General features: G+C 56.3%; 1 protein-coding gene across 2 annotated transcripts; it reads right to left on the bottom strand.

Moving 5' to 3' along the window:
• On the bottom strand, window positions 1–25,382 carry SYNGR1 (synaptogyrin 1). 2 transcript variants are annotated; one of them, XM_024127445.2, is made up of 4 exons: window positions 25,253–25,382; window positions 6,074–6,311; window positions 4,538–4,683; window positions 1–304 (listed from the first exon to the last, which is right to left on the bottom strand). In XM_024127445.2, exons 1-4 carry the CDS (start codon window positions 25,349–25,351, stop codon window positions 83–85), a joined length of 705 nt encoding a protein of 234 aa, XP_023983213.1. In that variant the 5' UTR covers window positions 25,352–25,382; the 3' UTR covers window positions 1–82. The 2 variants fall into 2 exon arrangements, with proteins under 2 accessions (XP_023983213.1, XP_023983214.1); XM_024127446.2 differs by lacking the exon at window positions 1–304 and adding an exon at window positions 2,988–3,288.
• Between the last annotated feature and the right edge of the window lie 6 nt (window positions 25,383–25,388).

The following is a 25,388-nucleotide window of genomic DNA, read 5'->3' as shown; positions in this document are numbered from 1 at the left end:
AAGGGGGCCGGGTGTGAAGGGAGGGAGCAGGGGGCAGCTGGGGCAGGTCACAGGCAGGCGGGGGGCAGGCGGTCACTGTGGCTCAGTAGCCCTGCGACTGGTAGCCCTGGGGCTCGGGCTCAAAGGCGCTGGCCGGCTGCTGGTAGGTGCCACCCATGCCGGCGGGGTCTGGCCCGGTGCTGGGCTCCACGTAGGGGGCGTAAGGCATGCTGGTGTCCTGGCTGGGGTCCATGTAGTCCTGGGAGAAGAGGGCTGAGTCTGCGCCAATCTGGTACCTCTGGAAGGCCAGCACAGCCTGGCCCGCCTGGGGACGGGGGTCGGCGGGGACAAGGACAGGCGGGAGGGGACGGTTAGGGGAGAGACAGACGAGAGCACTGGGTTAGTAGAGGTTAGTCCACAGGACACGGGCAATAGAGGGTTAAATATCCTCAGAACACAGAAGACGAAACCAAGCTTGACTGGGGAGGAAGGAAGGCTGTCCTTGCAGCCAGCCCAGAACCACACTCTCTAGCCACAAAGAACTTCAGAAATCACCTGCCCTATGTCCCCTCATCCCAGAGGCCACTCTGGGTCAACAAAAATTCTAGAGTCTTCATTTTTGAGTGTTAAAATGCCCCCAAGGCCCACAGCATCCTTCTCAAAATGTGTTCTTAGGGAGTTAGATGGAATAGAGAAAAAAGTTCTTGGTGGGACAGAGAAATGTCGGCATCTCCTAAAAGCTATTCTGTCTCTCTTGCAGTTAGGCATAGCCATATGACTAAGTTCTAGGCAATGGGTCACCCCCAAGTTCTTTGTCCCACCCTTTGACCTGATGCCTGGAATGCAGGTGTGATAGCAGGCGCTCTAGTTGTCATAATGGACCATGAGGTCCATGAGCCAAATTGTAGGGATGGACGAGGCCTGGGTCACTAAAGACTTCTGGAGCCACTATGCCAGCCCTGGACTGTCTTCCCAGACTTAGACTTTGTTTAAACCACTGTCATTTGTGATTTCTGTCATTTGTCGCTGAACCTAATTCTAACTGAAATGCTTCACCAAACAAGTTTGGGAAACTGAGTTAAATAGAAGACTATAGGACTTGTCAGAGCTTTGACTAATGTATGCTGGGATCCCCAAGGGGAAAACTATGGTAAGCAACATTTGCCAACCTTATCCAACCACTGAAGCCCTTTTTTCATAGGACCTAGTTGGGAAAGACTTGTCTACCGCGTAAATGCATAGGCGGGAAATTCTTTTCCAGTAAAAGCAGTTACATTGTTATTAAAGACAATGACACTGATCACGCCAAGCTAGGGAATAAATTAAATCTGTCATTAAACGACAATGTTTATATAGGTTTACACTGAAAGCCTTCTCCAGAGACCTTCCCGATCCCGGTAATCTGCCTGTGATGGGAAAATGCTAATGTTCTACATACCCTTGTTTTGGGGCTGGGAAGACTGAGGCCTAGAAAAGGGTGGCCTCACGGCAGTCAGTGCCAGACCTGAGCACAGGGGTCCTGCCCCTTGCCAGGCCACGGCCCTCCCCACCTCCTTCCTTTCGATCAGCCTGCTGACAAGGCACTAAGTCAACCAGGAACCCAAAAGGGTCAGTGGGTGAGAGGCAGGGGGCAAAGGGCCAGGGGCCTGGGAAAGGCAGACCAGGCCTCAAGGAGGTGGGCTGAGGAAGTTAGGAGTGGCCCTCCTGTATTTTCCACTATGTTGGTACGAGGTCCTGGCTGCGGGGGCGCTCGGATGCAGAAGCCTGGAGAAGCAGGGAGGTGGAAAGTCCCCCCTGGGGTACCGGCCACATTGTCAGCACCCTTGAGCCATCAGTGAGCCCACAAGAGCACACGGGGAATGAATGAATGAATGAATGAATGAATGGCCTGGAGAAGCAGGGAGGTGGAAAGTCCCCCCTGGGGTACCGGCCACATTGTCAGCACCCTTGAGCCATCAGTGAGCCCACAAGAGCACACGGGGAATGAATGAATGAATGAATGAATGAATGAATGAGTCCCTGAGAGGAACTTCTGCAGACCTGGTCCTCCCACAGCTCCCTGGTTCCGCTGGTGTCTGCACAGAGGCAGAGGGCTGGAGCAGATGACCTCTGCAGACCCTTCCAGGAAGGGGCCTCTAGCTACAGGCACCTAGTGCTATATCTGTGGTCACTCCTCCATCCCCACTGAGTCAAGGCCTCCCTTAGCCAGCCAGTTCAAAGAGCCACAGACAGGAGCCATGGAGGGGCGTGGGCCCCTGCTGGACTGGGCTGCATAGGTGAGGCTGGGAGTTCTGTTCAGAGCCCAGGGACCTGGTGGCCCACCTGGCCCTGTTTCTTCAGAGCAGGCGCACTCTCTGTGGCATTTCCACCGTGCAGTGCTTTGCCCTGGGGGCCAGTTTGCACTCCAGGGCAGCAGAGGGAACCTGTGTAGAAATGGGGGCCAAGGTCCTTTGGAAGAACAGGGATTCACCACATGGGAATCACTCCCAAAGTAGAGATTATGAAGGTGCCCTTGACTCCTTGGAGAGAATGAATGAATGAATGAATGAATGAATGAACAAAAGAACCTACATTTATTGAGCATCTCTGTGCCAAGCCCTGTGCCAAGCTTTGTTTCATCTGTGCAACAGCCCTGAGAGGTTGGTCCATTATCACTCCTCAGTCCAGGGAAGTAGACTGAGGCTCAGAGAGGTGCACAGGTCTGCCCAGGGTCACAAAGCACATGAGAGCACAGCCAGACCATGAGTCCTCTGATGTCCTGGGCCAGACCCCCCTTGGCAGCCAGCTTCCATGGGGACTGGAAAATCGGCCTTCACATTGCAGCCATGGGACGGGCTCTCAGCCCACAGCTCGGCACCCTGACAGCCCATGTGCGGAGCCACCTCCAGCCCTTCTACAGCCTGTGCGGTACATCTGGGGGAGGTTTTGGTTTGTCTGTCTTCCCCTCCCCAGGCTGTGGGCTCCTGGGACCAGGGACCACAGCTGATTCACCACTAGGCACAGAACAGTTGCTCAATAAATGTTTACTGAATGAACAGACACATGAAGAATAAACAAAGGAGGCAATGAGCGAATGGTGAGCCTTAACTGGCCCCTCTAGGCAGCTTTCCACCACCCTGCACGCCCTGGCATCTTGGCCGGTCCAGGAAGTGGGCTGCCCCCCAACCTTGCCACTGGGCATGATTAGGGCTCCCTGCCTCTGGAAGCCGGGCAAGCCTATGGCTGTGCTGAGGTGGGAAACAGCGTGCTGTATTCCTCCTGGAAGGTAAGGTCCTTGAATCTCCGCACGGCCAAGATTGCGGTCAGGCTCTGCCAGGAGAGAGCAGGGGTGAGGCCAGCGGGGAAGAACAGGGAGAGGCAGAGGTGCCAGCAGGGAGGCTGACTTCAGTGGGCTGGTGGGCACCTGTCAGTCAGGCTTTCAGACCCACCCCTGGAAGTCCCGGTGTCCAATCACCCACTCCTCCTCTGCAAGCCCCGCCCCCAAGAGAAAAGGGAGAGCCAGGAGCCCACAAAAAAGGAAGAAGTCTAGGACAGGCCCAGGAGGGCAGGGGGGACAGGGAAGGCTGGCTGCAGCAAGGCTTCACAGGAGGGGTCAGGACAGCTGGAAGGTCTGGAGGGAAGGGGGCTGTGGGCCAGGGGACACTGTCAGAGGGGAGGCGAGAACCCTTGGGATGGGGGAACGGAGCCTATATAACCCCAGATATATATGCAGGAGGGAGATGAGAGAAGAAAAAATAAATCGAGAGGACCTGGAACCAGTGGGAAAGAAGGACCAGCCTTGCTGTCATGCTGATGGGTGCTCGAGACCACTCGGTCTAGAGCCTGCAAAGGGGTGACCTCTGGCCAGTGGGGCCCAGAGACATGCTTTTTTGGACCCACACAATATATTTTTTTAAACTTGAACAAATTGCTAACACATAAAGATCAGATTTGTCATAGAAATTCAGACTTCTGGGCTCCCTGGGAGAACAGGAAGACCTGGCCTCTGTGGGTCCCCAATACTGCTCAGAACAGGGGCCGGGCAGAGGGTACCCTTTTAGGACGGTGTGCACATGCCACCCGGTCCACTCACGCCTTCTAACATCCTGCCTGCCCCATGGCCATCTGCGTTTGTGACACACCCCACGGCAAATCCAATCTCCCCACTTTACAGATGGGAAGACAGAGGCCCAGAAAATTAGAGGCAGCCCCACGATTTGACCCAGGTCTCCTGACTCTCAGCTTGGGCTCCTTCCCAGCCTTGAACCTCAAGGCCTTATCTTCCCATCTAGGCCTCAGCTTTGTCATCTGTGAAAGGGGACAGTAAATACCTACCACCCAACTATTGGAGTGGCTGGGAGGCGAGTCCATTACCACAGGAATGGTGCTCTGCACCAAAGCCAGGGTCTGCCACCACCACCTGACTGTCTTTGCTGGACAGTCTCCTTCCTCAGGGAGCAGCCCCGCCATGAGCATCGAGGAGGGAAGCAGAACAGAGTCCATGGCTATGCTCAAAGGCCACCAGCCCAGGAACCTGGCTAGGGCCGGCGAGTGTGGGCTGGGTGGGCGGTGTACTCACCCACGTGAAGATGGAGAAGAAGGAGAAGGCGATGGCAGCCCGGGCCGCGTCTGTCCCTTGGCTCAGCAGGCTGTCCTCGGTCTTGGAGACCTGCCACTGATTGGCCAGGTAGCAGAAGCCCACGAACCAGAGGAAGGCCCAGAAGGCTGGGGTGTGCACGGGGCCAGGCGGAACGCCCGCATGGGGAGAGAGGGCGAATAGGGAGGAAATTGGAAACCGAGGAACAGAGGAGGTTCAAGAGCACGTCCCCCACGCTCCCCCACCCCCAAAGGGAGAGGAGGTGGGGGTCAGAGTCGGGAGAGCACAGGGAAGGTGCAGGCGAAAACAGAGAGGCCGGTCCGATGCAGAGCGGGAGAGAGGCCACAGAAAGGAGCCAGCCAGGCCGCGAGCAGATCCAGGGAGGGCCGGGCAGTGAGAGGGAGGGAGAGACAGAGAAAAGTCAGTCAGCCTCGGCCGGCGTTTCTCTAACCTCAGCCAACACAGATTTCCTGGCTGAATCCCTGACTGACCCACGGTCCACCCTGAGGCCTGCAGCTCTCTGGGAGGAGCGTCCACCCAACCCCGTGCCTGACTGCAGCCTCCCAGAGAACTGGGCAGGGGAGGATGAGGGGACGCTGGGGCCAGCAGGTCTGAGTCTCAACCACTAATGTGTCTGCAGCCTCACAAAGCCCCGAGGTTAGTGAGGGGCCCTTCGAGAGCCGAGGTCTGGGGAGTTCAGTGGTGCGAGCCTTGTGGCAACAAGATCTCTGGATGCCCACAGTCTATCCATAGAAGTCCAGAGCTGCTCAGGATAAAAAGCGTGTGTGCCGGGGGCGGTGCCTAGAGCCCAGCCCCTCCCAGAGGCACTGCTGGGGAACCCTGGGGCTCCACGGAACACAGTTTGAGCACCACTCATGTCATTCTAGTTCCTTCAAGTCTAAGGGACCCCGGGCCTCACTGCCTGCAAGCCAGGCACATCCTGAGAGTCCTGGGGCCAGGAAGTGGGGGGAGGTCCCAGCCAGACACCTGAGACCACAACCCTAGACCAGTGACACCAAACCCAAGCACCCTCCAATCAGTCTCTCAGAACTCATGGGGACAGAGGCCAGGGCACTTCTGCCAAAGGCCATTTCTGAAGGGCAAGGGTGGCAGGTCACGGCAGCTCCCCAGCTCCAGGTCCTGACCCTCCCGGGGTACCTACTGTGTGCTAGGGCCTTCAGCCATCGCCTTGCTAACTTCTCAGGGGGCTCCACCAGGGAGGGGCCGGGAGAGGCCCCTGAAAGAAGAGGTGACGCCTCTGGTCGCTGTGCTCCCCTCCCCGCATGCGCTGTGGGCTGTTCTGGGGTCTCAGGCCCAGCCCTGGCCCCACCCTTCCCTGCTGCCAGCCCTGTGACCCGAAGTCTGTCCCTTCACCCGCCCGCACCTCAGTTTTCCCATCTGGAAAATAGGGAGAAGGGTGGAGCCGCCTCCCAGGTGTGCGTGAGGATGAGCCCGGACAGCCCCCCGCGGACTCTGTCGCGCTGGGGTTGGGGGGTGCCCACTGGGATGGGGGCTCACCCGAGACACCGATGTCAGATAGGACGGCCTTCTTACGGTCCTTGACACTGCTGATCTGCGGGAAGTACACGTCCAGGGCCAGGTAGAGCAGGCAGGTGAGGAAGGCAAGCACGCCCACGGTCACGCCGTAGCCGCAGGCATTGGGGTTGCGGTTGTAGATGCAAAACTCCTCGCTCTCCGAGATGCTGTTGAGGTAGCCCTCATTCACTATGGAGCCGAACACCACGATGGAGAACACCTGCGGTGGCGGGGGAGGGGCAGGGGCAGGCGTGAGACCCCTCCCAGTACCAGCCCCAGGGGAGGAGAGGGCTGCCAACCCCCTCGGCCTGCTGCCTGCCTCTCTGTGAGCCCTCTTCACCCCAAACAGCCACAGGGCCGGTGTTAAGCAGGCATTTCAGAGGGCAGGCCCAGAGACGGAGGGGAACTTGCTTGGGGTCACACAGCACAGGCGGGGTCAATCTCCTTCTTCTTCAGCTGCAGGCACTGAGGACCCTCCGACCACAGACGTGGCCCCACTCCCCTTCCAGCCAGGTGCTGAGAGGTCTTCCTGGGCCCTGATACCACAGTTCCTCTAGGACTGGACCTGGCCTCCCAGAAGAAGAGGTCTCAGCCCTCTGGGTGGTGAACTGCCACGCCAGCAAGCCCCCAGCTGATTCCTCCGGATGTGGGCACATGCCCAGCACCATTCTGTGCTCCCCTCTGCTCTGCAGAGCCACGGGCTGTTCTAGGGTCTCAGGCCCTGTCCTTGGTCCCACCCTTCCCTGTTGCCCAGGCCCTGACAAGTGGAAAGAATGATAAATGAAAAAAATACAACAGTCACAACCCTGTCAATTACAGAGCAACAGGTCAGTTACTTGCAGGACCCCAAGCGTAACATGTGTTACCTCCTTAAGTGCCCCCAACAACTTCCAAGACAGGTCTATTTCAGCTGGGCTGGCAGCCAGCAGAGGTGGTCCCCTAAGACCCCACCTCCTGGTATTCACACGTTTGTGCAATCTCCTTCCCCTAGACTGTGGGCTGAGCCTAGCGATTTGCCTCTAAACAAACAGAATATGTCAAAAAGTGACGGCATGTCACTCGTGCGAGGAGGTTACAAAGACCTGGCCTCCATCGTGCTCTCCCCCTCTTGACCCCTCTCACTTGCTTGCTCTGATGGAAGCAGCTGCCAGGTTTTGAGCTGCCGTATGGAGAAACACACGCAGCATGGAACTGAGAGAGGCCTCCAGTCAACAGCCAGCATGGAACTGAGCCCCGCGGCCCACAGGGAACAAGTCCTGCCAGCACCATGTAAGTGAGCTTGACAATGGATCCTCCCTCGGCCTTCAGATGAGACCGCGGCCCTGGCTGACACCATGATGTGACAGGCAGTGGCACCTCGCTTAGCAGACTCCTGGCCACAGAAACTGTGAGATAACAAGTGTTTGTTGTTTTAAGCCACTACATTTTGGGGTGTCTTGTTACATAGCAGCAGCTAACGAATACAATCAGCATCATCGGCGTTTTGCAGATGAGGCAGGGAAGGTATAGGTATTGGTTAGTGTGCCCAGAGTGACACTGCTGGTACGTGGCAGAGCTGGCTTCAAACCCAGCGACCTGACTCTGAAGTTCATGCTTTTTCCTCCTACCTCTCGCCTCCCTGGAAACTATGATTATGAGGAGGCCCAGACCCAACTGACAAACACACCAACAGGAAAACAGAACCTCAGACGTGGCCTACAGTGAACTTGAGGTGCAGGCTGCAGAGGGTTTATTGTCCATTTTCCACTTCACTTTGCTTTCCAATTTTTCTACAATAAGGAACTAGAATTCCAATATGACCCAGACAGATTTTCGTCCTTAGCTAACACCTAGGATGGGAAGTGACTCCAGCGCAGGTGTGAGAAAAAATATAAGAAGCATCATTTTTTAAATTGTATCTTTTTAACATGTCTACACTTTACATGGGTTTTATAATGTACTGGATATATTAGTGTAGCAGTAATATATATAAAACAAATCCACATTTTTAACTGAAGTATAGTTGATGTACAATATCATATAAGTTACAAGTATACAACATAGCGGTTCACAATTTTTAAAGGTTATATTCCATTTATAGTTATTATAAAATATTGGCTATAGTCCCTTGTTGTACAATAAATCCTTGTAGCTTATTTTGTACGTAATAGTTTGTACCTCTTAATCCCCTACTGCTATATTGCCCCTCCCCACCAGTAACCACTAGTTTGTTCTCTATATCTGTGAGTCTGCTTCTTTTTTGTTATATTCACTAGTTTGTTGTTTTTTACATTCCACATATAAGTGATATACAGTACTTGTCTCTCTCTGTCTGACTTATTTCACTTAGTGTAATACCTTCCAAGTCCACCCATGTTGCTGCAATGGCAAAATTTCATTCTTTTTTATGGCTGAGTAGTATTCCATTGTATATATATACAATATTTACCATATCTTCTTTATCCATTCATCTGTTGATGGACACTTAGGTTGCTTCCATTTCTTGGCAACTGTAAATAATGCATGAACATTGGGGGGCATGTATCTTTTCAAGTCGGTGTTTTTGTTTCTTTCAGATATATGTCTAGGAGTGGAATTGCTGGGTCATATGGTAGTTCTATTTTTAGTTTTTCGAGAAACCTCCATACTGTTTTCCACAGTGGCTGCGCCAATTTACATTCCCCCCAATAGTGTATGAGGGTTCCCTTTCCTCCACATCCTTGTCAACATTTATTTGTGTTCTTTTTTAAAATATTTATTCATTCATTCATTCATTCATTTATTTATTTAGGCTGCACCGGTTCTTCATTGCAGCATGTGGGATCTTTGGTTGCAGCATTTGGACTCTTAGTTGCAGCATGCATGCAGGATCGTTCCCCAACCAGGGATAAAACCCGGGCCCCCTGCATTGGGAGTGTGAAGTCTTACCCACTGGACCACCAGGGAAGTCCCTATGTTCTTTTTGATGATAACCATTCTGACAGGTGTGATATGATATCTCATTTTTGTTTTGATTTGCATTTCCCTGACGATTAACGATGGTGAGCATTTTTTATGTGCCTGCTGGCCATCTGCATTTCCTCTCTGGAAAAATGTCTATTCAGGTCTTCTGTCCATTTTTTAATCAGGTTGTTTTTTGGATGTTGAGTTGTATGAGCTGTTTATATATGTTGGATATTAACCTCTTATCAGCCATATCATTTGCAAATATTTTCTCCCATTCAGTAGGGTTGTGTTTTTGTTTTGTTCATGTTTCCTTTGCTGTGCAAAAGGTTTTAAGTTTAATTAGGTCCCATTTGTTTATTTTTGCCTTTATTTCCTTTGCTTTAGGAAATAAATCCAAAAAAAATACCACTATGATTTATGTCAAAGAGTGTTGTGCCTATGTTTTCCTCTAGGAGTTTTACGGTTTCCAGTCTTACATTTAGGTCTTTAATCCATTTTGAGTTTATTTTTGTATATGGTGTTAGAGAACACTCTGATTTTATTCTTTTACATGTAGCTGTCCAGTGTTCCCAGCACCACTTATTGAAAAGACTGCCTTTTCTCCACTGTATATTCTTGCCTCCTGTGTCATAGATTAACTGACCATAGGTGCGTGGGTTTCAAATTTACATTTAATGGGAGGACTGATTAAAAATTTTTCCTGAAGGACAGCATGAACTAAGGTTCGGAGACCACTGGTTCATGACACTGTGTGTTAACAAGGATTCTGACCCAAATGTCCATCAATGGATGGAGAAGTAAGCTATGGCACATCCATACAGTGGAATATTATTCAGCCATAAAAAGGGGCAGAGTTCTGATATATGCTGCAACTGGATGAACCTTAAAAAAGGTGAAGAAAGAAGTGAAAGAAGCCCAGACATGAAAGGTCAGTATTATGATTTCTTTTATGTAGCATACCCAGAATAGGCAAAACAGAGACAGAAAGCAGACTGGAGGTTACCAGGGGCTGGGGGAGGGAAGAATGAGGAGTGACTACTTACTGGGTGTGGGGGGTATTTATGGGGTGATGAAAAAGTTTCGAAACTAGACAGGTGGTAGTTGCACAACATTGTGAATCCACTAAATGCCACTGAACTGTATACTTTAAAATGGTGTATTGTGGGTAATATGAATTTTTCTGCAATTCAAAAAAAAAAAAGAAAGGATTGGGGGGGGCTGTGTCCCGGTTCAGCCACTGGCACTGAAATGGGCAGTGGTGGCCTGTAAGCCACACATTTGCCAATCCTGATTTGGGAATGTACATGTCGCCTCAACCTGCAGACCAGTGCAGGCCTCCTGGCACACAGCTCTGCCCGGTCACAGGCTCTGTATCTTCACAATCTCCGCTTGGAGCAGCAAGGGCAATTCGTACTGCCCCCAATTGACAGAGAAGGAAAACTGAGGCTCAGAAAGAGAAGGTGACATTGTTGTCAGGGTACAGGCTGAACTTGAACCCAGGTCTCTTGAATCTCAGCCCTACACTCTCTTTTCCACCTGACCAAGCTGACTCTCAGCCTCAGGAGGTGGGCCCTGAAGCAGGCGTGACCCTTTATTTCCAGAGACCCAGGGGATCAGTAGGAAAGCATCAGTGTGACGGGAACAGGCCGTGGGACTGGAATGGCAAGTCTGGCGCTCAGGGGCACAGGAGGGGAGAGGCACGAAGTCCAGACTTCAAAGCAATTGTCAAAGGGACCCCTGGGCTACTGACAGCCCAGACAAGCAACGCAGACGCAGACGCAGACGCCACTGGGAGACAAGGGCGGGCTCTGACAGCCAGCTACCTGGGCCGTGCACTGCACAACTCCAGGGACCGCCACTCACACAGCCCCTTGGGCCTGTGCACCAAGACAAGTCCAAGGCTCCTACGAGAAAACTGCCACGTTGGGAAACTGAGGCCCAGTCCCAATGTCATCAGACGGCACCAATCCAGCAAAATGGAAAAGCCTCTTGATTAGACAGAGACTTCAGACACCGAGGAGTCACACAGACCTGCTGGATTCAAATCCCAGGCCTGCTGCTCATGCTGTGTGGCCTCAGGCAAACGACTTAACCTCTCTGAGCCTCAGATTGGTCCTCTGTAAAAATTAACCTTCCCTCCAGGGCTGATGGGAGAATTACACACAAGTACACAGAGTACAGCAGTCAGGACTTAGTTAAGGGTTAACTCCCTTCTCCAGAGGCCCTGGGAGAGAAGACACGCTCCCTGGGGGCTGGAACAAGGGTGGACCCCTTCCCTAAAGCAGGCTGAGTGGAGGGGTGGGGGCAGCAGGTGGGGGGAAGTCCGGGCTTTGGGGACAGCAGAGGAGGAACCATTAAGACAGGCCCTCCTGGGGGAGAGGAGCAGGGAGTCCTCAGAGAGGCCAGGAGGAAAGTGCTGGTGAGGACGTGTCCCCGAGAGGGGAAGGAGCAAGATCAAAACAGCCTCCGAGGGACCTGGCGGGCCACGGAACTGGCAGAGCTGACGTGCCAGCTCCCTGCAGCCAGTCCTTCAGGCCCCGAGCTCCCCGCCCTCCTCTCCGCCCACGGCTCCCTCCTGCAGACTTGGGCCTCGTCAGGCATTCATCACAGGTCACAGGCTTCTCAGTGCCTTGCACTGTGCTGGGAGGGGGCGTCAAGGGGGACCGCGTCCGTGGAGCTGACCGTCTGGAGGGACAGGAGTGAGGGGGCGAGAGCCTGGGTCAGATTACCTGGGCTTGCTGAATCCGAGCCTGGCCTCTTGTCTAGCGGGGTGACCTTGGGCTTAACCTCTCTGAATCTCAGTTCCCAACAATAGCACCTAAACCACTGACATTTTGTGAGGAATAAATGAGGTCCTACGTGTAAGGAAGAGCATGTGATGCAGAGTAAGCATCCAAAAAATGCCACACTGACGCTAAACAAGTGGAATAGATAATTGAGGCAATGACCCACGGTGGCAAGTGCTGGGAAGAGGTGGCAGTGGGCAGGGAAGGGAGCCCTGAGCAGTGATTTCTGAGCTGGGCCAAGAAGGAGCCAGCCCTGCACAGATCAGGGGAAGCGTGTTTCAGGCGCAGGAACAGAAGGGGCAAAGGCTGAAGGTGAGGGAAGGAGCGCGGCTGGAGCAGGGACCAGGGAGCTGGGGCCGGAGAGGCAATGGGACAGGAAGCGGCAGGGAGGGCAGGGCCTGGTGGGCCACAGGAACATCGGATTAAATGCAGTGAGAAGCCACAGGAGCAACGAGAAGCCACAGGAGCAACGAGATCTGGGTCTATGGATCATGGTCCCCACCCTGCAGAACGAAGGTCACCTAAGTGCCCCGGCCCTGGGCCTTCTGGACACAATCCAAGCTTCTAGGGCTGGTGGTCAAGGTCCTCTAAGTACCCGCTCTGCCCGCCTCTCCCGGGCCTCCCTTCCCTCCACTTCCCACCGGCCACCTACTTGCCCACCTCACACCCCCGGCCCTTCCCACTGTTTTCTTTCCGTAATATTCTTTCTACCACGCGGTAGGTGCTGGGCTACAACTAACTTTTCTGATTATGTTGGGTGGCGGTGGGGTGAGCTGCCCCTCTGCTGGGCAGGCACTACCCAGGGAGCTGACCGTTCTGCAGCCACAGGGCCCCCTGCGTCCGGGGCCTGGGAGGCCGCATCTCGGAGGCCAGAGAACTGGGGCTTGCTATCGGTTGTTCATTCATTTGAAAGGATTTCTAAGCACCTGGTATGTGCCAGGCCCTGTGCGAGAGGCTGAGGGGGCAAGGTCCCTGTTCTCATAAGGGAGACAAACAGCTGAGAAACATGTACAAAAGTCCGGACAAGTGTCCCGAAGAAGCATCAAGCAGCGCAGGAGGAGACAGACTGGGTGAATGGGGGTCACTGATGTAGTGACCTTTGAGCACACGCCCATATGCAGAAAGGCAGAGCCATGCAGATATTGGGGAGAGACGTTCCAGGGAGAAGTAACCACAAGTGCAAAGGCCCTGGGGCGCGAATAAGCTTGGTGCCTCGAGGAGGTGCACAGGGTGTGGCTGGAGCACCGTGAGCCAGGGGAGGTCACGAGGTAGGCAGGGGCCGGCCCCCAGGGCCTGCAAGGGAAGGCTGAGTTCAGGAGTCACTTCCGGGTTAAGAGCAGGTGAGTGATTGATCTGACTTAGGTTTAAGAAGACTCACCCTGGTCATGGTGGAGAAAAGATTGTGGGGCGAGGGTGAAAGCAGGGAGACCAGAGGGGCTAATCAGCGGCCAGGTGAGGGACAAGGGGGCGGGGCTGGCCATGGGCAGCAGGATGGGGTGAAGTAGTGGGGGCTGAATGTCCTTTGGAGGTAAAGCCACCAGAATCTGCAGACACTGGCCTGCTGCGGGGAGCAGGCGAAGAGCAAGAGCAGGTCGGGGAGGGGCTGGGCTGGATGAGAACTGGGAACAGAGGTGTCGTGCCAGGTCCCCCGCAGGCTGCAGGGCTGGGCCAGGGCAGGGAGCCACCCCTGGACCAGGCTGAGAGTCTACAGATGGAGAAACTGAGCCTAGGGGAGGGGAAGGAGCATTGCCAAGGACACACGACAAGGCCCTTGCAGTCTCACCACACCCCCTGCAGGACCCTCTGGGCCCCAGGTTAACGCCTCCATTTAGCTGCAGTCTCCCCACCCCGAGGGGGAGGGAGCCTCCCCAAAGCAGGCCCAGGCCCCAGGTTTCTGTTCCACAGTCCAAGGCAGGAGGAACAGGGACTCCCTCAAGACCCACGATGTGACTGAAACACATGCTCTTCACTCCACAAGGTCCATGTCCTTATTCTCATTTTACCCACGTCCAGGGAACCGCCCAGATCCTACGGCTGTTTGAGGGTGGATGGAGTATTGACAAAAATCCAAGGCCAGTGCCCTGCGTCGGGCGGCCTCTGGGGTGACTTGCTAAGGCCGGATCGGCAGGGATGGCAAGGAGCACGCAGAGCAGCCACCAGAGAACCGGAAATTAAACCACAATGAAATTCTATGCTGGCCACGGTGGCAGAGGCATGGGAGGCAGAAGCTCACCCCAACGAGCAGATCTGCTGCAGGGGCCGGAGACAGGTCTGCGGAGGCAGAACCAGCAGCCAGGAAACAGGAGAGGATGGAGGGTGAGGGCCTCGGGAGGTACTCAGGGGGCCACTGGTCACAGGTAGGCCCAGGAAAAACCACCTCCCTCCCTTGCACTAGAGAAAAATGTTTAAAAAAAAAAAGCACCAAGGTAAACCGGGGCAAGACTCTGTTTTTTTCACCATCTTTATAATCCAATCCTGAGTCTTAAAAAAAAACAGATTCCAGATGGCACTTAGAGCAGAGCTATCTCCAACTCAGAAAAACAAATCGAAGGAATCTCAGCATCTCAGGCTCCTGGATTCAGAGACACACGGAAACAGAGACCCCAGAACTGCCAGACCCTGCCCTGGCCTCACATCTCTCCCTCTCCCACCCCATGACTCAACCATCCTAGAGGGCCAGCATTAGCAAAGCCACAGGCTGTTTGATAATTTCGCCCTAGCTGTTCCTACCTCCCAGAACACCCTTCCCCCACCTTCTTCATCTTTCAAATAGGAACAAACTCCTTCCCACCCTTCAAAACCCTGCTGGGAGGTGGTGACTTACAGCTGCCTCCTGGGACACCCTCCTTCCCAGTCACTCCCGCCCACCCTAACCCTGCACATACTCCTGCTTGGGGTTCATCTACCGGTCTATCCCCACCGGCCCACCCTCACCCCCGACCCTGAGCCAGCCCCCGGCCTCTGCAGGGGCCCTGCATCCACCGGGAGGGCTTGACAAAAATCATCTCATGTAATCCTCATCAAAACCTCTAAGGAAAAAAATAAAACCTAAAAACACCCCACAGATTAGGAGATACATACTACTATGTACAAAACAGATAAACAAGGTCCTACTTTAGAGCACAGGGAACTATATTCAGTATCTTGTAATAACCTATAATGGAAAAGAATCTGAAAAAATATATATATACACCTATATGTATAACTGAATCACTTTACTGTACACCAGAAACTAACATTGTAAAAATCAACTACACTTCAACAAACAAACAAAAACAACAAGAAAATGCCCACCCCCACAAAGCAGGCTTACTTAGCCCACTCCAGCAGAGGGCAGCTGAGGCTCCATGAGGCCTGGACTCTGGCCAGCCCACGGCCAGATGACCCGGAGCAGGTAAGCATGGTGCCGGGCCTCCTGCCCAGGCCTGCCCCCGGTCCAGCCCCATTCCAGAATGTGAGCCAAACCTCGACCTTCAGCTGCCTCCCCGTGAAGAAATGACTTCCAGATCCCAGACTCTAGGACCGGCACGAGACCCAGGAGAGACAGCTGCTGCGCCGAGCCTGTCACCTCCCCACAGTGCAGGAGGGGCCCGGCCCACTTTTCTCCACGTCCGCCCAGAGAGCTGGCAGGCTGTGCCTGGGCCAGTGGCGGGCTAACTCGGGCTCCAGGGACAGCTGGGCCCAGCCAGCGTCAGGGGCAGGTGGGGACAGAGGTCCCTGCTGTTCTCAGGGAACTTCCCAGAGGCCTGGCTTTAAACATCCTTGGGCACCTGCTGAGTCTTCCCCCAGACAAGCTGTCAAGAGATGAGGTCAGGAGTCCACGACCCTCCCGTCCTGCCAGCTCCAGATGGCACCTTCTATCTACCTCACCCTGTACAGGGACATCTGTTCCCCAGACGGGTGGCTGGGAGGAGTCCCTGGTCCCTGCCTCACGCTGCAGGCAGCCAGCGGACCTGCTCGCCGGCTCTCCACTTCGGGGCGTCGGCTACTGTCCACTTCCAGGCCACAGTGTTGCTTGCCTGACTCAGGACAGTCTCCTCTTCCCGCCTCCTCCAACCCATCTCCAGACGGGCGCCAGGGGGCGCTCACCACTCCCCCAACTCTCACCAGTCCTTCCTGGGGCTGAGGATAAAGTCCAGCCCCGAAGCAGAAGAAGACGACGACGACGACGGGCTGCTGGTCTCACCTCTGGTCGCTCCCCGCCCCCAGTGACCTCCAGCCCCTCATGCATCTGTACACTGGCCCCCACTCAGCTGCTCAGACCCCAGAGTGGGCGCGTCCTTGAACCCCATCCAACCTGGCACTTGGGTCTATTTCTTCATCCTTCCCCAAACAACTCTCAATTTCCTCCATGCAGCCCCCCGTCCCCGCCGCGGTCCAGGCCACCATCACCTCTTGCCAAGCGATGACAGCAGCTCCCCAGCCTCTGTGTGCCACTCCTGCGCCCCTGCACCATCCACTTCCCTGGGGCTGAGAAGATCTCGCTAAACCTAAGTCAGATCGCATCACCGGCTGCTGCATCCGACCCACCAACACCCGCACGGTGAAATCCCCCTCCCCGCCCCAACCCCCAGGGTCCCTGCCTTCCTCTCAGCCTCCTCTCCTGCCACTCTCCTCTCGCTCCCTCCTAAGCTCATTCCTGCCTCAGGGCCTTGGCACTGGCTGTTCCCTCTACCTGGGATGCCTAGAGTTCCCCAGATCTTCCAGGCTGGCTCCTGCTGGTTCCTTCTCAACATCCAAATCTCAATGCAAGCCACCTCCTCAGAGAGGCTCTCCAGACCTGACTCCCAATATTCTCCAATACCCCCATTTATTTTCTTGATAACCTCATTACATATTTTTTTTTCTTATTTTTTGGTTCAGTTGTTGGGTGTATGTCTCCACTCCAGACCCAGAGGGAGGGTCAGGAAAGGCTTCAAGGGGAGTGAACAGCCAGCCTGATAGATGGGCAGAGGCACAGGCAGCACGAGAGCTGGGAGAAAGACTATTGCCTCCTCAGCATCCTTGGCTTGCACACCTCGGACCACAGGGAGCTCACTCCGTAACAAAGGGCTGCCGCGTCCTCTCCCTCAGCACGAGCTGAGCCCGCCTTCCTGCCGGCATCCCCATGAAGTCCTCACCCTGCCTCCTGGGCCCCACGGAAGGAGCGGACAAAGAAAGGGGCAGCCGAGCGTCTGAGGGATGAGTCAGGCTGCAAGGGCCCCCCTTCACGGGAACGGCCCCTGCCTCCCCCCGGGTCACGTCAGGGGAAGGGCCGAAGCCAACGCGGGGGCGCGTGGCGGGCACTGGGGGGGGCACTCGGCTTCCTCAAGAGCCTCCTGCAGAGCCGCAGGGCGGGGGCGGGGCAGGCGGGCTCCCTTCTCTCCTCCCAGGCCCGGCCCGGCCACCACCTCTGCAGCCTTGGAAGCAGAGACCTGCTGCGGATTAGGCCGTGATCTTCCCGCAAGCTGTCTCCGTGTGCTCTCCGCAGTGGGGGTGGGGAGTGGGCTTGCTGGGCAGGGGCCCTGTCCCCGCGGCACCGAGACTCGCTCGAGCCGGTGATCTGAAGGCTCCCCTGTCTTCTCCCTCCTGTGGCTGCGCAGACACCAGGAGAGCAGGGAGCCTCCTTAGAAACGGGGGAACTGAGACCCAGCCCTGAAGACTGGAGACTTGAATGGGGACGGCGGGTGGACGGAGGAGGACAGAGCACGGCAATCCCCAGCCTCATTCCCCCACGGGTGAGCCATGACAAGATGCCAGGTGCCGCCTCGCACTGGGGATACGACAGTGACCTGACAGACACGGTCCCCGCCCCCGAGAGCTTACAGCCCATGGGGCGTGCGCGGGGGCAGCAGCCTCTCATCGCCGCCCTGCCGCGCCTCTCGGCCTTGGCCTTGGCCTTCACCCGTGCTGCCCCTTCTGCTTGGAATGTCCCCCCTCTCCGCCTGGCTGGCCCCATCCCTCCCACCTGTCCCGAGCCCGAGTGAGCCTGAGTGAGCGTTCCCTCGCTCTAGGGCTTATGCTCACCTCCATATTTTGTGTGGTTTCTCAGCCACATTTCCCGCCGCTAGACTGTGAGTCTCGCGAAGACCAGGCACATTAAAGAGAAGGCGGCAGTCCGACGGCTGTCGGACAATGGAACCAACGCGAGGACGTACGGACCCCTCGCTGCGCCAGATGCAGCCGTGAGAGCCATTAATAACAACTGGCCACAGGATCTGGCCACGTGAAGGTCACGGATGATCTTGACGAGATGGAGAGGTGAGGGCGAGAGCCTGAGCAGGGCGCAAGTGAGAGAAAACCGGGGGAGGAACACCAGAGACGGTGACCACAGACAAATCTGCAGGACCAGAGGCATGGGCAAGGGGGTGGGAAGAACTCACATTTGTGAGCTGACGGGAAAGAGCGAGAGTGGAGGATGGAGGCAAGGGCGGAGGGAGGGAGGGAATCTGAGACCTACAGCAGGTGAGAGGGTGCAGCTGGTGGACCCTGCGAGGCTGGCCTGGCCACCAGAACAGGCGAGAGCCTGGTGGAGGGGTGGGTGTGAGGAGGCCAAGGGCGGATGCAGGAAGTGCTTTGCCAGGTGAGCGCGGCGACGCAGTGGGGAGAGCCGGGAGCAGGTGGGTGAGACCACCAGGGAGCCCAAGCTGGCGAGGGGGACGGGAGGATGGGGTGAGGGCCGGCGCACGGAGGGAGGGTCCCAGGCCAAGGACCACGCGCGAGGCAGAGCGCTGGAACGACAGGAGGGCTGGGGAGAGGTGGACACCTGAGTTCTCGCCAGGAACAAGGGCCAGGCCCAGGGTACACCCAGTGAGAGTGGCTGAGGCGGGAGGACAAGACTGGGAGGCTGGAGGCCAAGGAAATGAGAGGCCAGGCTGTGAGAAGGATCAAGGAAGCGGGAACTACAGTCAGCAGGACGGAAGGCGGGGCGGTGCTGAGGGACAGGGCAAGTGACCTGGGGCTGGCCTGCAATGAGGGGAGTGGCTGGTCCAGTGCTGCGATGAGATTCCAAGCTGGGGGAGAATGGTCTGGAAGCAGCCTCAGGAGCCGGGAGGACTGTGTCCCGTCTCCAGGCCCGGCGGAGGGAGGGCATAAGGCAAAGAACAGCCCCCACTGAGAAGGCTGCTGGGGAAGCTGGGACTGGGGCGGGGAGGCCAGGTTACAGTGCAACTTACAAAAGGTGTCAGGGATGTTCAGAGGGGGGCCCAAGATCTGGGGAAGACCGTGTCCTCTTGACCCCTGGACCCTGAGTCATCTGAGGAGCCGGGATGGTTGGGGGTCCCAGGTGATGGCTTTCTGAACAGTCTGGGCCTGACAGCCTGGGACTCTCCCAGCCACCCCTTCCCCGTGGTCCCCCTCCCCCGACACCATCTTCCCAGGCAGAGGTGGGGTAAGCACAGCTCCCTCCAGGAAGGGAGGGCTTCCCCAGAAACACAGGGGCACGGGCCACCCTGCCGGCTCCAGCTGACACTGTTCTGCTCCTGCAGTATGGATCTGGGGGCCCAGGCTCCCCCTGCAGGCCCCCACAAAGCATCAGGGGTGCGGGAGGCTGGTCCCTGACATCACTTCTTTCAACACTGACCAGTCCCGAAGTTCCCAACCTACAATCCACTGGGAGCAAGAGTAGCATTTGTTGAGGGCGGAAAGGCTGGGCACCACCAGCCCAGGCTGACTATCCTTTTCCCATCTGATAGACGGGGAAACTGGGGCCCAGAGAGCACGGGCATCTTGCTCACGTCACACCACCTGTCAGGGGCGGAGTGGGCGCAGAGCACGGACCCAGGCGTCAGGCCCCAGGCACTTCCTGACGCTCTGCCCTGCCTCTCCTCCCACCGGGCAGCTGGTTCTTCCGGTGTAGGTGCCAAATGTGGCTCCACGCCAGCTCTGCCATCTGCCCTCTCCCTTTCCTCCCTCCTCCTCCCGGTTCTTCCTCCTCTCCGCCCTCCCTCTCCCAGGCTTTGTTCTTTCTCCCCAGGCTCGAGCCTGCCTAACAGCTCTGCACAAGCGGCCGTGTGGGACTCCCCATGTGGCTGGGCACTCCCCAAAGCGGGAAGCAAGGGCCACGTCCCGGAAGTCAGGCACGGGCTGCAATCCCAGTGGCTCCAGTTAACCTCTCTGGGCCTCAGCACCTCACCTAAAGTGGGGGTAATGAAACCCATCGGATAGGGATGTCACGTGCCTAGAGGAATGAATTGGATGGCAGGCCCTTTATACATCCATTTTCACAAACCGAGTCCGCCCCGAACCCAGGCACTCTCCAATCCGATGTTACAGGTGAGCATTTTCCAAGGTCCCTCTCTGGTGGCCCTGGTCTCGATGCCAAACCCAAGACTCCTCAAGCTCCCACACTGCCCCAGGACATGAAGAAATGCCCAAGACGCATGCAGAAACCTATCGTCCACGTCTCCTGATGACCTCCTTGTCCTGACTCTCTCCCAGGCCTGAGAGAGACGGACCAGCTAAAGGTCAGTCACAGGCAGGCGAAGAGGTCAAGAAGATTCTGAGACTGTCAGCGATACACGCCAAAGGAGCACAGGACATGCCCGCGTGGACCCAGCTCCCTGAGTAAGTGACAGGGCCTTGCCCGGTGCTGGGAGAGGACAGGCTAGACCACACCACACATTTCCTGCTGGGCCTCCTGCCCCCAGAGCCCTCCCCAAGCCATACCTCCACAGGGCGCCGCAGGGAGCTTCCGAAACACACCTCTTCTCTGCTTAAAACCCCTCTCTGAGGCTGTCCATGGCCCTCCGATGCAGCCCAGCTTGTGAAACTGGCATCCAAGGCCGGCCCTGGGTTGCCCACCCTGCCTGCCCCCCACACCTCTCTGACTTGCTCTCACACACCCGGGGTCCCCAGGAGCTCAGCAACGTTTCTAAAACCCACTCAGACCTTGTGCCCCCAGGTATTTATTTATACATGTTGTTCCTCCCACCTGGAATGCACCTCCCTCCCACCTTCTTTATTAGGACCAACACAGGGGTCACCTCCCCCTGGAAGCCCTCCACGCCCCCTGGCAGAGGTACCTACTCCCCACTGGATTTCCTTCTTGTTGCATCCCAAGACTTCTGGATGGTGTCTGTCGACTCAATTCTGTTCTCACTGGACTGAGAGCATCTCCGGTGGGACACACAGGCTGGCACCGAGCAGGGACTTGGTATTTGTGGAATGAATGCCAGAGCTGGCCAGAGGCTCTGTCTCCACCCTGGACCCATTTCACCTCAGCCCCTGCAGGCTCTAGAATTTCTATGTGGGACAGCTAGACTGTGGCAGTCTGGTTGGGAACGGAGACAAGGGGTCTCATTTTGAAGCTGCTGCGTTTGCAAAGCAAACTCAGCTTTTTTTTTTTTTTTTTTTTTTTTTGGCTGAGCCTCGCAGCATCCGGAATTCCCTGACCAGGGATTGAATCCACGCTCCCTGCAGTGGAAGCGCGGAGTCTTAACCATTGGACAGCCAGGGAAGTCCTGCAAGCTCAGCTCTTATACTCAGTGATTGCTTGGAGTGATTGAAGGGGTCTGATAAAAATGAGGGTGTAAAACCGCTCCCTCAAGCCACTCCTTGGTGCCACTGCGACTCAGACAGGGAAGCCACGGGGAGTACACTGAATGTGGACCCAGTGGACTGGATTGAAACTGTGGCTCTGACAGTCCAGGGCCCAGTAGCTCTGTCTCTAGTCAGTAGAGAAGTCACCTCCAGCCTGCCCCTTACTTCTGTCATGCGAGGGATGACACCCACCCTCCTTACAACATCCTGAGCGTTACAGCCAAAGCCCTTAAGAGATCAACCCTGAAAACGGCAAAATTTCAAACATTTTATTGTCTTATTTTTGCCAAAACAGAGCATTAATTTAAAAAAGAAAGAAAGAAAGAAAAAGAAAACCTCTCATCTACCAGCGCCAATATTCTTTTCCCATAGGTCATTTCAAAGCTCTAGAAGGATGTAAATTCCAAATAGAAGGTAGTCCTTTATATGAAATCAGCTAGCTCCCTGCTGAAACTCCACTTCCTCCCACCTGGCTCCAGGTAAAGAAAGGGGTCACTGACAGGCTGCAGGATCGGGGCAGGATTGGGCACCTCTGACCCAGCCCAGCCTCTGCTTTCCGATGGGGAGACAGAGGCAAAGGGGGTGGCCAGAGCTGGTGCCAGATCTCCTGGCCCCCGGCCAGCACAGCCCACCTCCCCGCCAACCCAGGTCAGAGGAGGCAGCTCTGAGCTCACCCTGGACACTGTCCCAACTTAGCCATCACCTCCTCGCCCAGGGCAGGAAGGGTCCAAGTTGGGATCTGCCAGAGGGCTCACCAGCTCCCTCCCCACCTTAACCCTCAGGGTCCATTCCTCAATTCCGGAAGTGAGTAATAACCCCCTCCCAGGTGTGTGTGGGGGGTGGGGGGAGGTGGTATAGGGCACACAGGGGCAGAGAGGAGCTGAGAAAGCCTCAGTCAAGAGATGAGGGGTCCTGCAGGCCCGGGGACTCAGGTTCCAGGGTAGGTCCAGGTTTGGTGACTCCCTGAAGCTTACAGATTTGGGGACCCACTTTCAAATAAACAAATAACAGAAAAAAGATCTTTCTCTTACAGATTTTACAAAATCACAAGCCCACGTGCTCACGTTGTTAGGGCCCTACAGGGCAGCAGAAGGGGTCTGGAGAGCACAGGAGTCCTGGATACAGTGACCAGCCGTCTTGTCTGTCTGGGACAGGGGGGCTCCCAGGACACGGGACTTTCAGTGCTGAAGCCAGGAAAGTTCTGGCAAACCAGGGCAAGCTGGTGCTGAATGCTCAGGCTCCATTAGCTCGAAGGTGAAGCTTAACGCCAGCCAGACGCTGCCTGCCAGACCCTGCGGTAAGCGAGCAAAAGCAGAGGGAACTCGAGGGAGGCGGGCAGGTGGCCATGTGCATCCACTACGTGCCCCCACGTGCTAAAATGTCTCAGCGCATCACGTGTTTTTGAAAAAGACTGGTAGGAGATAGCAGCCCTCCCTAAGTGGTGGGATCACACGTGCTTCTTTTTCCAATTTTTTTTTTTTTTGGTGAAATACACACAACATAAAATTTACCATCTTAACCATCTTTAAGTGTACAGTTCAGCTGTATTCAGTACATATATATTGTTGTCCAACCATCACAAGTGATTTATGTTTTCCAATAATCGGCAGGTATTACTTCTATGATCAGAAAAAAACCTATATATTCTTTAAAAGTTCAATCAGCCTGTATCAGATACCTCTGCTCACGCAAAGGTAGTGAGCAGGACTGGGAGACTGTTGGGGGCCTCCGAGGGGATTTGGACATTGGGTGGGGGTTGACCCAGATGACCCTTATCCTTTCCAAACCTGAAATCCCAGGGCTTCAAACTCTTCCTGATCCAGGGGAAGCACTGTGCTTGGGAGACAGGAAGATCTGGGTTCAAATCCTCCATCTGCTACTTACATGCCCAGTAACCTTGGGCCTCTCTGAGCCTCAGTTCCCTCAAGTGTGCTACAGACTGTGGGGGGAACTAGCCAGGTAATCGTGAGAGCAGCCCTGCATACAGTGGGTGCTCAGTGACTTTTTCTCCCTTCTGCTTGGAATGTCCTCCCGGCATCTTGATGTGCACACATGTAAACCCTCCTCATCCTTCCAGGCCCAACTTGATATCGCCTTCTCCAGGAAGCTTCTCTGATTGCTCTCCTGGTTTGGCCGGCCTCTGCCTGGGGGTGCCTGGCTCACTCCCCAGCGGGACTGTAGGCTCGCTGAGCCCTAAGGGCTGCGTCTGAGTCACGCCGCCTTCCCTCGGGGAGCCTAGCCAACTCAATAAAGCTTTGCTAAATGAAGCCCTCACCAGCAGAAGTGACCCAAGCAGACAAAATGCCCACACCCCCTCACAAAGCCAGTGACTTCACGCTCTGGGCCGGCGGAGGGGAGCAGTGCACAGAGCCGGCCCACCTCATCAGGCAGGGGTCCCCCAGAGCTCTACCTTTGCCAAGGACCTGCCAGGGTCTCTGGGGAGCTGGAGACAACACGGATGAATGAACTCAGCACCACAAACCCTCCTGGATGCACCCAGGGTGCCAGGCCATGTGCCAGCACCGGGGACCAGAAGACTAAAGAACAGGGCTTCCCTGCCCTCTAAGAGCTCCCCATCTGGTGGGCACTTGAGAAGAAGGGGTTTAAATGTGGCCACCCTTCCTGTGGCACCAGAGGGAGGTTTTAACGTTTTTAGACAAAGGAAAGGTAGCTCCCTTTCCCTCTGGGAGGCCAGAGATAAACACCCCAGCTGTCCCACCCATCACACCCTTATATGGCCCTGAAAATCCAGGAAGTGAGGGAGCTTGAGCACCCCACAGCTGGCTTTAGGTTTAGCCCCCTGGGGTGGCTGACAGGGCCCCTGCCCAGCGTCCCCAATCCAGGCCTTTCTGATCTAGGCCCACAGGAAGGGCCCCAGGCCTACAGAGACAAGACCCTCTAGTGAAGGGGTCTGGGCAATGGCCAGCAACCCTAGGGAGCCCCAGACACCCCTGGCCAGACAGCAGCAGGCCTCCTTTCCCTGGGGTGCTGCCCAGGTCATGTGAACCCCTCCCTGTGTGCTGACTCTGTCCCATCCTCCTCTCCCCGACCCCAGGTTTGAACAGGGACCCCCACTCAACTCTCTGCACTGAGGGATTCTGCCCTCGCCGGGCTGGAGGTCCAGAACGGGCTTCTCTGCTCTTCCCTGTGGGCAGGGGACCTCTCTCCCGCCCTCCCGGCCCACCGCCCTCCTCAGGCATCCAGGTGTCTGCACGAATTCAGGAAATATCCGAGCCCAAGGAGGTCTCAAGGAGGCTCCTCCCACCTCACTACAAATCGGGAAACTGAGTCAAGCGAGAGGAGGTGACGCTGTCCACCTCGGAATTTAACTCCTCACTTTCCGTGAACATTTCTCGGATGGCTTCCAGCCCAAGGTCACGCTGCAGAAAGGCGGTTCCCGGGGAGAGAGCCCAGGTATCCGGCTCCCGGCGCGTCGCTCCACACGAGCCCAGCTAAGCCACAAAAACCCGGTTTCCGGCCCTCTCCTCCTTGAACGTCCATGGCAAGAGCGCGTGCACCCCGCGAAACGATCCACGCCCCGATCCACCCCCGAATAAAGGCCACCTGAAACCAGGGTTCCGTCCCCACGGTCGCCGGTCAGCCCAGGCGGCCGCGCGCAACCCGGACCGCGAGGCGCCAGGTCGCGGCCTGGAGGTCACCGCGATAGGGGGCGGGGGGGAAAGTAAGAAGTGGGGACACCGGGAAGCCAGGGGTCGGGGAGCAGGCGCCCCCGCGAGGGCCGGGACCCCCGCCCGGAGCCCGGGAAGGAGGAAGGGGCGGGAGCCAGTACGCCGGCCGGACGGCTCCCCACCCGCGGCCGCACCCGAGCAGCAGGCCCGGTGGGGTTGGGGTCCGTCCGGGCGCGCCGCCCTCGCCCGCGCCCCCACCCCGCCCCACCACCTGTTTGGCCGGGCCACCCAGCCGTCCTTACCCAGGACACGACGCGCAGGATGGTGTGCGGCTGCCGGACCAGGGTGTAGGGGTCGAAGGCGCCCCCGGCTTTGCCCGCTCCATACGCACCCCCTTCCATCGTGGCTGCACCCGCGCGGTGCACCTCGCTCGGCGCG

This window comes from Physeter macrocephalus, chromosome 6, assembly GCF_002837175.3.
Source record: "Physeter macrocephalus isolate SW-GA chromosome 6, ASM283717v5, whole genome shotgun sequence".
Taxonomy (NCBI): domain Eukaryota; kingdom Metazoa; phylum Chordata; class Mammalia; order Artiodactyla; family Physeteridae; genus Physeter; species Physeter macrocephalus.
Note: the sequence above shows the minus strand (reverse complement) of the source record. Positions and strands in the feature narration are given on the sequence as shown.

Coding starts and splice junctions, on each gene's coding strand:
- SYNGR1 (XM_024127445.2), bottom strand. CDS start 25,351: ATGGAAGGGGGTGCGTATGGAGCGGGCAAAGCCGGGGGCGCCTTCGAC. Junction 6,312..25,252: donor TCCTGCGCGTCGTGTCCTGG/GTAAGGACGGCT, acceptor CCGCCACCGCAG/GTGTTCTCCATCGTGGTGTT. Junction 4,684..6,073: donor ATCTGACATCGGTGTCTCGG/GTGAGCCCCCAT, acceptor TGCACACCCCAG/CCTTCTGGGCCTTCCTCTGG.